Source organism: Diabrotica undecimpunctata, chromosome 2 (assembly GCF_040954645.1).
Source record: "Diabrotica undecimpunctata isolate CICGRU chromosome 2, icDiaUnde3, whole genome shotgun sequence".
Classification (NCBI taxonomy): domain Eukaryota; kingdom Metazoa; phylum Arthropoda; class Insecta; order Coleoptera; family Chrysomelidae; genus Diabrotica; species Diabrotica undecimpunctata.
Genome location: NC_092804.1, coordinates 6,330,956 through 6,345,312, shown reverse-complemented (window position 1 = coordinate 6,345,312; position 14,357 = coordinate 6,330,956). Strand labels below are relative to the sequence as shown.

General features: G+C 34.1%; 1 protein-coding gene across 1 annotated transcript in view; it reads left to right on the top strand.

Moving 5' to 3' along the window:
- LOC140433150 (uncharacterized) overlaps nt 1-14,357 on the top strand; it is a 1,089,409-nt gene that overhangs the window by 34,211 nt on the left and 1,040,841 nt on the right. Inside the window, exon 2 of the mRNA XM_072521197.1 lies at nt 12,423-12,858. Coding sequence (XP_072377298.1) covers nt 12,678-12,858 — 181 coding nt within the window. The 5' untranslated portion in view covers nt 12,423-12,677. The remainder of the gene's footprint in view (nt 1-12,422; nt 12,859-14,357) is intronic.

The following is a 14,357-nucleotide window of genomic DNA, read 5'->3' as shown; positions in this document are numbered from 1 at the left end:
AAAGAATAGTGAGGATACTTGCAAGAGCAGAGTATAGGGGACAATGTAAAGCTTTATTTATGGATTTAGATTTTATGCCACTACCTTTACTCTATATATTTATAGGAGAACCTGATTGAAATTCATGCCAACAAAGGAAAGTTTAACACAGACTCCAACTTCCTTGATAACGATACAAAATCTAGAGATGCTATTAGAGCACAACGTTTTAAGTTGACAAAGAGTATAAAAAATTCGATCGATGTTAGTTTGCATAACTTTTGGCCAGATGAAGTAAAAAGTCTTCACTTGTTATCGTTTAAGCTTAAAATAAAATCACACTTTTTAACATTGTTTCGATTCAAAAATAAAGTATCTAAGTAAATATTTTACACAATAGTACTAGTTTGGTTAGGGAATTTGCCTATTATTGCATTTTTATGTAGTGTGTTTATCGTTTTTGAATATTTAGTTATAAATATTAGTTTGTAATATTTAAATTAGCAAAAATTCTAGTCAAAACCAAAACTATTTTTGTATATTGACCAAATAAATTCTATTTATTCTATTCTATTTTATTCTATTCTATCTCTATTCTATTAAGTGTAACACTTAAGTAATACATTTTGAAAATGTTGTTAAGTGATACCAAAATTGGCGAAGGCGCTTAAGTAATACATTTTGAAATTTTTGTTAAGTGATACCAAAATTGGCGAATGCGCTGAGCGCACTCGATGTCCAGGCCTTTGTTTTAGAATTATTTCTAAAATTTTACATTGGTTAGAATAATATTCCATTATGAAGTTACTGCATATATTTATGACATTTTATTATACATTCTTAAAATATCCTAAAAACAGATCGAACACTCATGATTTCATTGATTTTAGTTTTCACGGAAGTGGAATAATGTAAAAACCATTAACTAGGATTAAATTAAATCTATTTTAAAACATTCTTAATTGAAAATTCGTGCATGTCGATTATAATTAATAATACTTTTTGCCTGTTTTGTGAAATAATTTAATTACGTTGAAATACGTCATTGCACATCTGTCACATATTGCGGCTCCAGTTAATCTGTTTATATGTAACATGTTTACTTTTAATAGAATTATCCGGGCATAATTGATTAATTGTTTACAATTTTAGAACATATTGAATGTTACTAATTGGATGGAGGATACAAATAGGTAAAATTTGACTATAATAAACAATGTATAACGATGGGTTGATGGGGGTATTATTGTTTCTAAAAAAAAGGTAAATTGACTAAACTCAAATTACCATTTTCAGAGATAAGAGTATTCTTCTTCTTCTTACGATGCCTATCCGTTCCGGATGTTGGCGATCAACATGGCTATGCTTGCTGCTATTCTGAATAGTCCGGTTGTCGATGTATTAAACCACTTTCTCAGGTTTTGAAGCCAAGATATTCTTCTTCTCCCTGGTCCTCTCTTTACAAATACCTTGCCCTGAAGAATGAGTTGCAACAAGCCGTATCTCGGTTCATTCCACATAATATGGCCAAGATATTCTAGTTTGCGCTCTTTGATGGTGTTAATAATCTCGCATTCCTTGCCTATTCTACGTAGGATCTCAACATTAGTCACACGATCCACCCATGAAATTCTTAAAATACGTCTGTAACACCACATCTCGAATGCCTCGAGTTTTCTTAAAGAAGCTTCGAAAAGTGTCCAGGCCTCTACTCCGTATAATAACGTAGAAAATACATAGCATCTAATGAGAGAAATTTTGGTAGCAAGTGGTAAATCGTGACTTCTGAAAAGAGACTTCATCATTATGAACGCCGATCTCGCTTTTTCTATGCGTTGTTTTATTTCACTGGAGTGATCCCATTGGCTGTTAATGTTGGTACCAAGGTATATGTAGCTGTCCACTCTGTCAATTGGATGTTGGTTAACCAAAAGCTGCGTATTTAATATTTCGCGCTTACTGACTACCATGTACTTTGTTTTCTTCATATTAAGATCAAGTCCGTGTTCTCTACTTATATCTGATATACGCGACATTATTCTTTGCAAACCATCCAGACTATCTGCAAAAACTACTGCGTCGTCGACATATCTAATGTTGTTTAGACGTATTCCGTTGACTAATACGCCTTCCTGTAGTTCGCCTAGCGCTTGCTCGAAGATATATTCAGAATAAATATTAAATAACACCGGGGACAGAATGCATCCTTGCCTCACTCCTTTATCTTTGGAGACTGCCTCTGTCAAATGGTCATCCACTTTAATATTGGCTGTTTGGTTGTAATATAAATTATAGATGATTCTTAAGTCCCTATCATCTAACCCCACTTCTTTCAAGATGTTTATAAGTTTATCATGCTTGACTCTATCAAATGCCTTTTTTTAGTCGATAAAACAAGTATACACATCACAGTTAACATCCCTGCTTGTTTGCATAAGCACTTGGACAGCGAATAGAGCCTCTCGGGTGCCTAAGGAATCGCGGAATCCAAACTGCGTCCATGATACTTGTTCTTCGCATTTTTTATATATTCTGCCGTGTATCACTTTCAAGAACGTTTTAAGTAAGTGGTTCATTAGGCTAATTGTTCTGTAGTCTTCGCATGTCTTGGCATTTACTTTTTTTGGTATGGTCACGAAGGTCGACTTTAACCAGCTTTGGGGTATTTTTCCAGTTACGTATATGTTGTTGAATACAGTTGTTATCCATTTTATTCCCTGTTCATCCATAAGTTTTAGGAATTGTGCACAAAACTCATCAGGCCCTACCGCTTTACCATCTTTAGTTCTTTTAATAGCTGACGTGACTTCTTCAATGGTAATCGGGGGTCCCGTTTTGCACTCAGTGTCTTCAATGGTATTCTGCCTTTCATCTGCAAAAGTTACTTCCACATAATTCTTCCAAGTGTCTAGTTTTTCTTCCACAGTTAACAGTGATTTGCCTTGGTTATCTGCCAAACACCCAACTCTTCTAAGTTTGTATAAGCCTGCGGCTTCTTTAACTTTTTTGTGCATATTAAATGAATCGTATTTATGATGCAATTGCTGTATTTCCGCACACTGTTTTCTTAAATGTGTATCCTTAGCTATTCTAATAGCTTTTTTGATCTTTTTTTCGATTCTTTTGTATAATGACATGTCTTGATCTTTGAACTGTCTCCTCTCTTCCATCATATCTAGAATCTCATTTGTCATCCACGATTTCTTCTTTATTTTTGGTGGTTAGAGAAATTTCTCTCGTATATCTGTTGAAACTGTATGTAACTTTTCTAGCTCCTGGTCCATTACATCCGATTGAATAACGGCATTCAAATTGTTCTGTATATACCGCTTTACACTATGTTCTTTGTGTTGATCTTTTAATAGCTTGATGTCAAATTTTGGATTGACACTACGTCTAACCTTCTTTAGCCTGAGCCTAATTTTGCCAATCAGTGGGTAATGGTCTGATTTGATATCAGCTCCTGGGTATGTCTTGACTGATGTTACTGGAAAAAAAACATAACTGGCAAATGGTAAATATCTTTTTAAAGAATACAGAAAACCTGTTCTGGGCCTTGTAACAAGAGATTATTCGGCCTGTTTTGGTTTTTGGTGACCAGAATAAATCTTGGGAATCTTGGTATGTAAAACATGTGTTGCACGTTTGTTGCAATGGTCAACGAGAAAGAAGTAGTGTCAGGTGTCTTTCCTAGAAAAACCGAATGCAATATTAAACTTAAAAAAAAAAATTCGCGAAACCTGTCATATGACATTATGTCACATATGTCACATGACACATGTTATTATTGGGATTTTTTTTCTAGTACATAGTCTGTAACTTAGTTATGTTGAGTTCTTCAGGCAGATAAATTTTTTTACTTTTTTTTCCGGGAGTAATGCGACTTTCTTTCTTTCAAAAAACCAATAAATTCTGTCACTATGACGATAGTATCTTCAGAAATTTTGTGGGGTCTATTTCCGTGTTTTCATTTAGCGTCTAATTCTACAGTGTCTCTCTAGAGGCCAGTGATTCTCAAATTCTTTACAATCGGAAAGCAGAAATTCCATTAATGGATAAAAATGCTTTAAAAGATACTTGCATATAACGAAACTATCAATCAGGGCCACTTCTAACATAATAGAAATACAAAGTAAGATTAGGTGTCCCTGTACACACTCGAATTAGTCGACGCATAACTGGGAGAACGGTTATCAGACCATCCAAATACCGATTCTGATGTCGTAGTTAGCAAGTTCATTGAATTGAATCAAAATACGTCGCCTTTCGGCTTCATTGACGTTCCCCAAAACAACGAAAATGGTAGCACTTCTGGAAATCTGGCCCTACCTCATGAGTGTAGCTCTCAGAAGTTTTATAACGTCACAAACACGGCTTGTTTTTCTTTTTTTTTAGCAGCAGTCCCCACATCTACATCACTACAATCGCTACCACTACTTTCCATTTTATTCAGTATTTACTCACTAATTTAGTATTCAACATCATAAGTGGCTCGACAATCCGTTGTGGATCTTGGCCTGCTCACAAAGAAGTCGCCACTCCTGTCGATTCCTGGCAACTTCCCTCCATCTTCTAACCCCTAGAATCTGTAGGTCTTCTTCCACATCATCAATCCATCTCATTCGTGGTCGTCCTCTGCTTCTTGTGCCCTCTGGTTTTGAAAATGTTAATCTCTTCGTGTATTCGTGATCTGACATCCTAGCAATGTGTCCAGCCCATCTAAGTCTCTGCACTTTAACGAATTTCACAATATCTGGATCAGTGTATAACTGATACAGTTCAAAGTTGTATCTTCGACGCCATAGCCCATTTTCATTTACGGCCCCAAAAATCTTTCTAAGAATTTTTCTCTCAAAAATACCAAGAAGTCTTTTATCATTTTGAGATAAGATCCACGTTTCAGCCCCATATATCAAAACTGGTCTTATTAAGGTCCTGTATGCTTTAGTGCACGTTTTATATTTTTATTTTTTAAATGTCTCTGGAGGCCGTGAACAGTTCTGTTTGCTATTGCTATGCGTCTTTTTATTTCGTCGCTTGTCGTGTTTGTTGCGTTTACTAACGATCCAAGATATGTAAATTCTTTGACTTGCTCAAAGGTATGGTTGTTAATTTGAATTCTTTGTTGGATATTTCGAGGGTTTTTAGAAACCAACATATATTTGGTTTTTTCCTTGTTTACCACAAGTCCTAATTCACTTGCTGCGTCCGCAAGCCTTGTAAAACACTGCACCATGTCTCTCATACTTCTGCCCACTATAACTATATCGTCAGCGAATGCGAGAATTTGCGTCGATCTATTAAAAATAGTTCCATTCATTCTAATATTTAATTGTCTGATTGCCTTTTCCAAGGCAATATTAAAGAGGAGACACGCCAACGCGTCCCCCTGTCTTAGACCATTATTAATGTCAAAGAACGTAGAGTTTTCTCCTTCAATTCTAACGCATGAGCTTACGTTTTGCATTGTTAGTTGGGACAACTTAACTAACTTAGGTGGGATCCCAAAGTCTATCATTGCATTATATAATGCAGTTCTTTTCACACTGTCATAGGCTGCTTTGAAGTCAATGAAGAGATGGTGTGTTTCTATGTTATATTCTAATGACTTTTCTAGAATCTGCCTATGTGCTTGAATTACTAATTTAGTATTGTTCAAATATAATCAACTGGCAAACTAGAACATACCAAGGAAGTCGCTAAACTAAGAAAGAAAATCACAGAAATGCTGCACCCGACCCGACCTGTTGAGACAGAGAGGTGGCGCCTGGTGGTGTATCTTTTTCCTAAAGTGTTCTCTTTATATTCTTCTCTTTTAATGGAATGTCTAGGAGGACAATATATTGAACTTATATTTACGGTATGTGTTTTCATCATCACACAGACTGCAGCTTGTATGTGCTAAGTTGCATATTTTAAGTCATGATGTAAGATGTTATCTTTAATTATGACAGCGCCTCCTCCTTTAGCTTCATTATCTGGGTTTACAGTAGAATATACTCTATACCCCCTAAATTTTACATATGACTGTTTAGTGAAGTGTGTTTCAGAAACGAGACACAGATCAATTTTCTCAATGTCTAGTACTGCTGGCAACTCGATCTGATGTTGTAACAGTCCATTTGCGTTCCATGCCACTATTCGGAGGTCCTTCGCCATTTCTTATTTTCGGAATAGCTTTTTTTAGCGCTATGCTCTAGTCGGGTAACTCTGATATCGATTTGAGTATATTATCATCAATCTTAGTAAGCTTTTCCAATATCATTTTTAAAGTAATATCAGTTTCTTTTTCTTGTTGCGATAATGCATGTATATTAAATTAATATTAAAAGTAGTCACAAGCATTACAAAAATTATCATCAGTGATACCTAAAAGTAAGTAATTCTACTTTAATTTAAAACAAAGGGATAAACTTTTGACTTTTTGTATTAATAAAAACATATGGTATTATTGCTCACTTGAATATTTGCAATAAGCCCCTTACAAAACGTTATTTTCATCGGTACGATAAGAAGAGAACTTATTATTTAAACAAGGCACAATATGTCAGCTACATTGATAATTTTACAATAGCTGCTGACCTATGTTATATCCTCAGTTTCTTATATGATTAAACCTTGTTTGCACCGGCCTTATATATCTATATAATCACCTATTGGGATGTGCAGTGTAAAGGCTGAGGTTTTCCATGCCTAGTATGTCTTCTGTAAAATGCATGAAAGAATCGCATAATATCTTCAGAAATAAAGTTATATTGGCGTACATGGATATCAAAAAAATTACATAACTACTGTTTTAAAGTAAATACCCTATAAATAATTAGTAGGTTTTATGTAGCCTTAAATAGTAGTGACGGCTATGTAAAAATTCATGGTTTTACTGTCCAACTAAAGCCTTATTATTAAATTCTCACACACAAATTTTTCTACACAAAAACCGCTGCCGTGTCAAAATTTCTCGGGAAACAAGGGTTCAACTATTTTTAGCTCATAACTTTTTAATCACATAATCTCGTGGAAAACGAAATGTAATTTGAAGCATCAAAAAATGTAATTCTCGTGTTACAGATTCTACATAAATATTATAATTATTGAGATAGTCCAACCGCTTTATCTGTGATGCACACAATCTGCATAAATTTACTTAACTAATCCGACGAATGCCTATATTATGTCACTAATAGACTCAGGGGCGTATTGTTGGATAACAAAATTATTATTGATTTGATTTTTCTTTTAGAAAATACAATTATTGACTATGTTATTGTCAATATAATATTTTGTTCTTTGCTTCACTAGTAACAGACGAGTTTGATAGTGTTTACTGATGTGGTGCGTACAAAATTTATCACCAACCGTAAAAAAAACAAAAAGGTTTTAACACTCGAAGACATTTTATTTTAGATAAAATAAAAATTTGTAGATGACAGTGGTGACAGATGACTTTTAACACTAGAAAGTTGGAGGTTGTCATTTTGTCCAATTTGCTTTTCCAAAGTTTAATATCTTTTCAATTAGTTGAAGGAGATCTTCGTAATTTTTTGACTTTTCAAACTAAACTGTTCTATACATTAATAGTGTTTTATTTTATTTATTTAAAAATTCCTGTGTTACGAAATAATATCCCTAGAAGGACGACAAATGGTCATTTTGGCCCGAATCGATTTATGTTGGTTATTCCACAAATACTTTTACGTGGGAATTTCGTTCAATTATCAATATAATATTCCAAGAATATTATTCCTAGGATTTGTTTTCAAGTTATTGTCGGTTTGGTATTTTTGTGCAGTATTAGTCTAAAAGCCGTCGGTGACAGTCTGTTATTAGACTGATTTTCAAAAATGTGGTCAAGTTGTGGTCGTGGTCTTACTCAGCAACAAGCTTTGGGTTATTTAGTGGAAGTAGAACAATTATCTGAAACTGAATCTGACGTTTAAGATGTTCTAGAAAATAATGAAGAGAATGCGGAATTTGAAGCAACTAATTTTGGCAGCGATAACAGTGACCATGACAATTTTCAACCGTCTTCGAGAAGCTCCAGTGATGAAAGCACTGATAACTTCGATAATGAATCTTACGACAATGAAGATCTTTAAAATCCTTCGAGATCTATCATTGATGCAGAAACATCTGCTGATGGTAATGTGTGGAAAAAAATCAATTTGAACACTTCTCTTCGAGGTAGAGCAGCTAAACGAAATATTATGAAGGACCCTTCTTGATCCACATCATATGCAAAAACAAAAATTATTGTCGGATCTGTTTCAAGTGCTTTTCACTTATTCATTGACGATTATATTTTGACACACATAAAACAGTGCATAGAAATTAAAACTGGTCGATAATTGCAAACTGAAGAGTGAAAAATTTCACTAGAAGAAATTAAAGCGTTTGTTGGACTTTTGTATGCTCGTGGAATTTTAGGGCAAAACAGTTTTAGTCTAAAGAGCTTGTGGTCAACAAAGTGGGGACCTCCGATTTTTTCAAAGACAATGTTTCGACATAGATTTTTACAAATAATGCGATTTATACGTTTTGACATCCGGTCAACCAAAGACATCAGGGCAATAAATTTTGTCTAATTTCAGAGGTTTGGGTGTGGTTTATTTCAAATTGTCAATCATGTTTTATACCTAACGAAAACATTACTATTGATGGACAACTTTTTCCAACAAAGGCGAGGTGCAAAATTACACAATTCATGGCTAACAAACCCGATAAGTTTGGAATCAAGTTCTGGCTGGCTGTAGATGTAGATTTTTGAAATCTCCTCAATGGTTTTCCGTATTTAGGAAAAGATGACACTCGTCCCTCAAATGAAAGACTTTTTTACCATGTAGGGTTGAAGCTGATGAAACCCTACGTAAAAAAACACGAAATGTAACAACTGATAATTTTTTTACTTCTATCAATCTTGCTCAAGAGTTCGAACGAAATAATATAACAATTGTAGGAACAGTCAATAGAATTCGAAGAGAAATACCAAAATCATTGAAAAACAAAAAAATTAGCTGTTTTCAACAAAAGCTTTCAAGCTTAAAAGCTGCGTTGCAATTGGTTACCAAGGTAAAGCAAATAAAAGCGTTATTTTATTTTCAACACGTCACTCGTTCATTAGCAGTCGAAGAAGCAGGAAAGAAAAAGCCTGAAATTATAGAATCAAACTAAATTTGGTGTCGATGTTGTCGATCAAATGGCAAAGAAGTACACGGTAAAACCAAGTTCAAGACGGTGGCCGTTGCAAGACGAACTAACTATGGGCCTAACGAAAAGAGCTTCATCGGCAAATCAAGAAAACGTATTAAGTGCATCCAATTCTAGAGAAAAGAGGAAGAGAGAAAGAAAAAAGTGCAAAACATCATCTTGTTATAACAAAACCATGAACAGAAACAATTGTATGTAATCAATGCTTACAGTGCTTGTAAATAATACTTTTTTATAAAAAAAAATGTTTATTATGAATTTATTATGTATTTTTTCAAATAATGTGTTTCTCAATAAATTTTAAGTTAATTGGAATAACTCGAAAGCAAGAAATGGTCAAATTGACCACCGCCGTCCTTGCAGGTAAGTCGCTTCAGCCGTCCTTCTAGTGTTAACAGCTGTAAAAATCCACGTAGAAATCCACCTAATTTCTTCTATTAAAACCATTATCTGTTGATTCTTTTGACAAAATATTATTTCAAATATCGTAATTTATTCATTTAATCATAATTGAACATAAGGATGAAATTACGTACCATATACAATGTACTTATTCAAACAACATATGCTAATCAAGCAGACTAGAGCTTTCCGCCTGGCATATTTATGAAAAATAGGTTTTTGTCCGGCAACAGTGCTCAATTTGATTTTATCCTGCGAGACCATAAACTTTCGCCAACACAATGGACTTGCTACAATACAACAGAATTAACTTTTGAACTCGTTATAGTTCATATTATACATCACGTAGCAAACATAGTTTTGATTTATTCGGTGATTCAAAAGTTTTGTGTTGTGCATATTTTAATGATGGACGAACATCGAAATGTACAACGATGCTTTATTCGAACGCATGTTTTTATTCTAACTTAATTGGGGTATACATACATAAACAATATATATATATATATATATATATATATATATATATATATATATATATTAAATTGTTGTGGTATTCAAAATTGAAGAGTAAAAATATTAAATGTACGATGAAATCAATATTTCAGAGATTATAGAAAGTAAAAATACTCCGTACTGCTTGGAATTAACCAAAGGTAATCTTAGTCATAAATAATCTTTTGTATAAATATAACTAGTGGATAGTGCGGATACAATGAATAGAAGTTAACGATGTTTTTTTCCCATAAGCCATAAAGTATTCCGTAATCCGGGTTTGCGCCATGAACAGGACAAAAAAATAGTTAATAAGTAAATGGTTTTTCGGAATCCAGTAGAAATTAAGTGTCCTTGTAGAAATAATATGAATTAGGAAAGTTTGTAGGTATTCTGATTTTATGTGGGGAGTGGTATGCAAATTTCTGATTGGCTGATAATTTGGAAAGTGGTGAGATGGGTGTGTATAATGAGAGGTTGGATGGATGGATAGATGAGATGAGAGAAGTAGTTAGTTCCAGTTTCTTAAAGTGAATGGTTGGTTTTCGAGGTGGTCTCCAGGGGTACTAAGTGATAAAGAATAAGTTGTGAGTTGGTAAAGTAAGTGTGTCCGACGGTAGTTGATCTGGTACAAATTTGTAAGTAAACTTTTCCTACTTGTATTCTACGTATCGCTGTTTATTTCGGAACGAGAGATTAAGTTTGGCGAGAGGAAAAAAGGCTGGCATCATTGGAAAGGTACGTGCATTCGAAGGAGAGCATTGAAGTTACTAAATTGCAATATCTTGTTTAATATTGCCAATTACATAGGAGGCTGCTGAGAACTAGACAACTCAAGGCAGAGAAAGTGTTTCAACGGGAGAAACATTCATAATATATTCAATTTGAGAATTTTGGGTCAAATAATATTATATCATATTAGTAACGTGTGAATAAGTTGTCGATAGTCGAAGAAGATCAAATTTGTTCTGAGAGGGGACACGGAGCTGTGGAGAGAATTGGATAATTCGTTTGTTGACTAATGCTTCTTCTATTGCCCACAGTTCTACTTCATCAAAAGCTTTTTCATAATCTATAATAGCCAGACATAATGGGAGATTGTATTCGTTAGTCCTTTCTATTAGAATTTTCAAAGTATATAGATGGTCACAGGTGCTGTACTCTTTTCTAAATCCGGCTTGTACTACTGGTTGATATCCGTCAAATTTAATTGTTAACCTGTTTGTGATAATCTTGTGTGTCTTGTGTCTACCTTTTTGTGTATTAGTATTGTTTTAGCAGTATTCCATTGTTCGGGTATGTTGCCTTCGAATAGACATTTATTAAATAGTATTTTTAGATATGTGATGGTTTCTTCTCCACCTTCCTTCAGTATTTCTGCTAGGATTTCATCGCTTCCGGGAGCTTTATACCTTTTTATTTCTTTTACTGCTACTTCTATTTTTTCGTGGCTTATTTCGTTCATCACTTCTGAGTTGATATTTGCTATCTGCCTTTTCAAATTCTGCTTTTAGGAGGGGGATCGTTTCTGGAACGATACAGATCGGCGTAGAACTTTTCAATTGAGTTTGCTATATCAGATTAATTTTTTCTAGTTGTCCTTGTTTATTTTTAATGGTTAATATGTTTTTCTTTCCTAGTTTTGGTTTGGTACATTTGAGACTTTGGTTTTTCTCTACGACTTGTTCTATATGGTTTTCTTGATGTTTTTAATGTCCTCTTTTATCGTTTTCTTATTACTCGATTAAGTTAAATTAGATTTCTTAAGACTAACTTAAATTCTGCAGTGTCTCTTTTGTTTTGTCTCAGAAGATCTTTTCTTTGTTTCAGCATGTTTTGTAATTCTACATTTATTTTGAATTTTCGTTTTCTGTCAGCGATTGCCACTTCTGAGCTTGCATTTAATAGTTCTTTTGTTATGACTGTGATTGATTTTATTTAATCTAAGTTTATCTAGATTTAATACTTCCGCGGGTTTTAACTTGCTTTTACATTATTCTGTATTAGATTTCATATTCCAAGTTTTTCTAAATCTTATATACTAAAAGGCTAAGCCCTCGGCATCAGTAAAATATTGTTTTCGAATATACTGAACGGAAACGTTAAGTGTCTGAAACGCTATGTTTCGGACAGTGTGCGTTGTTAGTATTTAAAACCTTTAAATTATATTTTTCGGAAACGCTATGTGCTGGAAACGCAACGTGCACGATAATATGCCACGACCTTTAGTGGAAAAAAGCCTGTTGGGCAAACATTATCCAATAAAAATAATTTTATTAAATTACGAGAGAACATAGATATCTAATTAATGTTTAGAGTAAATATATTTTTCTTTTTTTCAGTTGGACAGCCACTACAGATGTCCTCACCCGCGGGCGAGAGTTACATGAACTGTTTATCAAGCCACATCTTCATTAGCCGACCGCTATAATTATCCACCAAGGCCTAATATCCTAAGCAAACAACAGCCCTTCACGACATAATGCTTTCGACATTCTCTACCCCGTATTCGAGTCAGTTTACCCGACGTGTCGCTGTATTAGAATTATAACTGCCAACAATACTCCTCGGTAATTCGGTAATTGTGTTAAAATAACATGTTTCCTAGTTTCAACCCCGGATTGGGGGCGGGAATTGATGTCGCCGCCGGTGGTCGGCGAGAAAGTGCGTCTGCGAGTGTTACCGTGAGTGGTGGATTGAAGTGCAGGTGGTTTCTGGACAAGCTTTTTGACGGATTGGTGCCGGTGACGAGAGTATGGGGAATTCTGACAGCCATAGGTAAGTCGTTTTTGCTTAAAATGTGCTACCGGTTTAAATCAATTATTTACTCTAATTATAACCGGTTTACTGAACTTTGTTCCAACCATATAATAAATTTAGCAGTTAGCAAATTTTGAGTTCGACTGGAAGTTATGATACAACAAATCAAACATGCTGATAGCCAATATCTATTGTAAACAAACAATTATTTACATGCAGAGTATTAACAAAATAAAACTGTGTCGATTAAAATATTAAAACAAAGGCCTTAAATGTTTATTTTGCAATTTTTTAGTCATCTGTACATTAGCATTTACAAATAGAAAGTTTATAGTGAAAACTATCTAATATATGCTTCCATTATTCATGATTATTCTTCTTTTGCAATAAAAGAAATCTGCAATAATAAGTTTTTTTGACCTAATAATTGTGAGGAAGGAATTTTTGTATTGTATCGACTATAGTAACAAGAAACCATCTATAATAACAGTGTTGCACCCAAAATTTGCCTGAGGGGGAAGTTTTGAAATTTTTTTATGCTACCTCCATTTTGAGTCCCTAAAACTTGGGTTCCGTACCGTACTCCGAAAGTGAGGTAAGGCTGACGACATTTTTGGAATACCATTTTAGATCTTATCTATTGTTCTGAAGCTATTTTCTTATAGCATTTTAAAGTAATTACGATTTTAATGGGAATAAGCCACAATTAAAGATTAAAGTAAGTTTATTGATGTTTGACATTAATGTTTGTAAGGTAAGACAAACATTTAACTTTTACGGATGCTGCGTTTGCACTGCAACACTGAGGTGCTTATTTTTCCGAGAATAATATCTTGCAACGGATGGATTGTGTTTTTTATGTAATGAAAATGAAGATTCGCCAGAAAATAAAATATTTTTTAAAAAGTGTACATTTTCATTCTGTTTATCTAACATAAATTCACAATACTCCATCCGCCTAAAGTTACCTTCCGGAAACAGTTCTTGTGTTCGTTGTATCTTAAAACATTGATACCCATTTCTTTTGAGAACTCGCTGGATAGTTCGAGCATTCACGTTAACTTCCCTAGCAATTTGTACACTATTGCATGGATCACTAGCTTCCACAAAAGCACAAATATCAATATCTCTGTTTTGATGCTCCTCATCGACGGGTCTAACACGTGGTTCATTACCTTTGTGACACTTTTTACAACTGTTTACACATCCCGAAATTTGAAAATGTTTAATAGTATTTTTAACTGTTGTAACACTTGGTGGGGGTCTATTTTCTAAGGCAACAATAAATAAATCAATTACTTCGCGTATCCAATGACCCTGAAAGTACCATGTTACAAGTTGCACTTTTTCTTTAACGGTATACAACGTAATAGGCATTTTTTTAATTATTTGTTTGTTCTTTCAGAACTTTCAGAACTTCGTTTGAAATTTTTAATGTCAATGTAACAATTACGACATGTCACAGCGATTGCCATTGTGTTGTATGGTCAATAAAACAATGTCGTGATCTGTATATG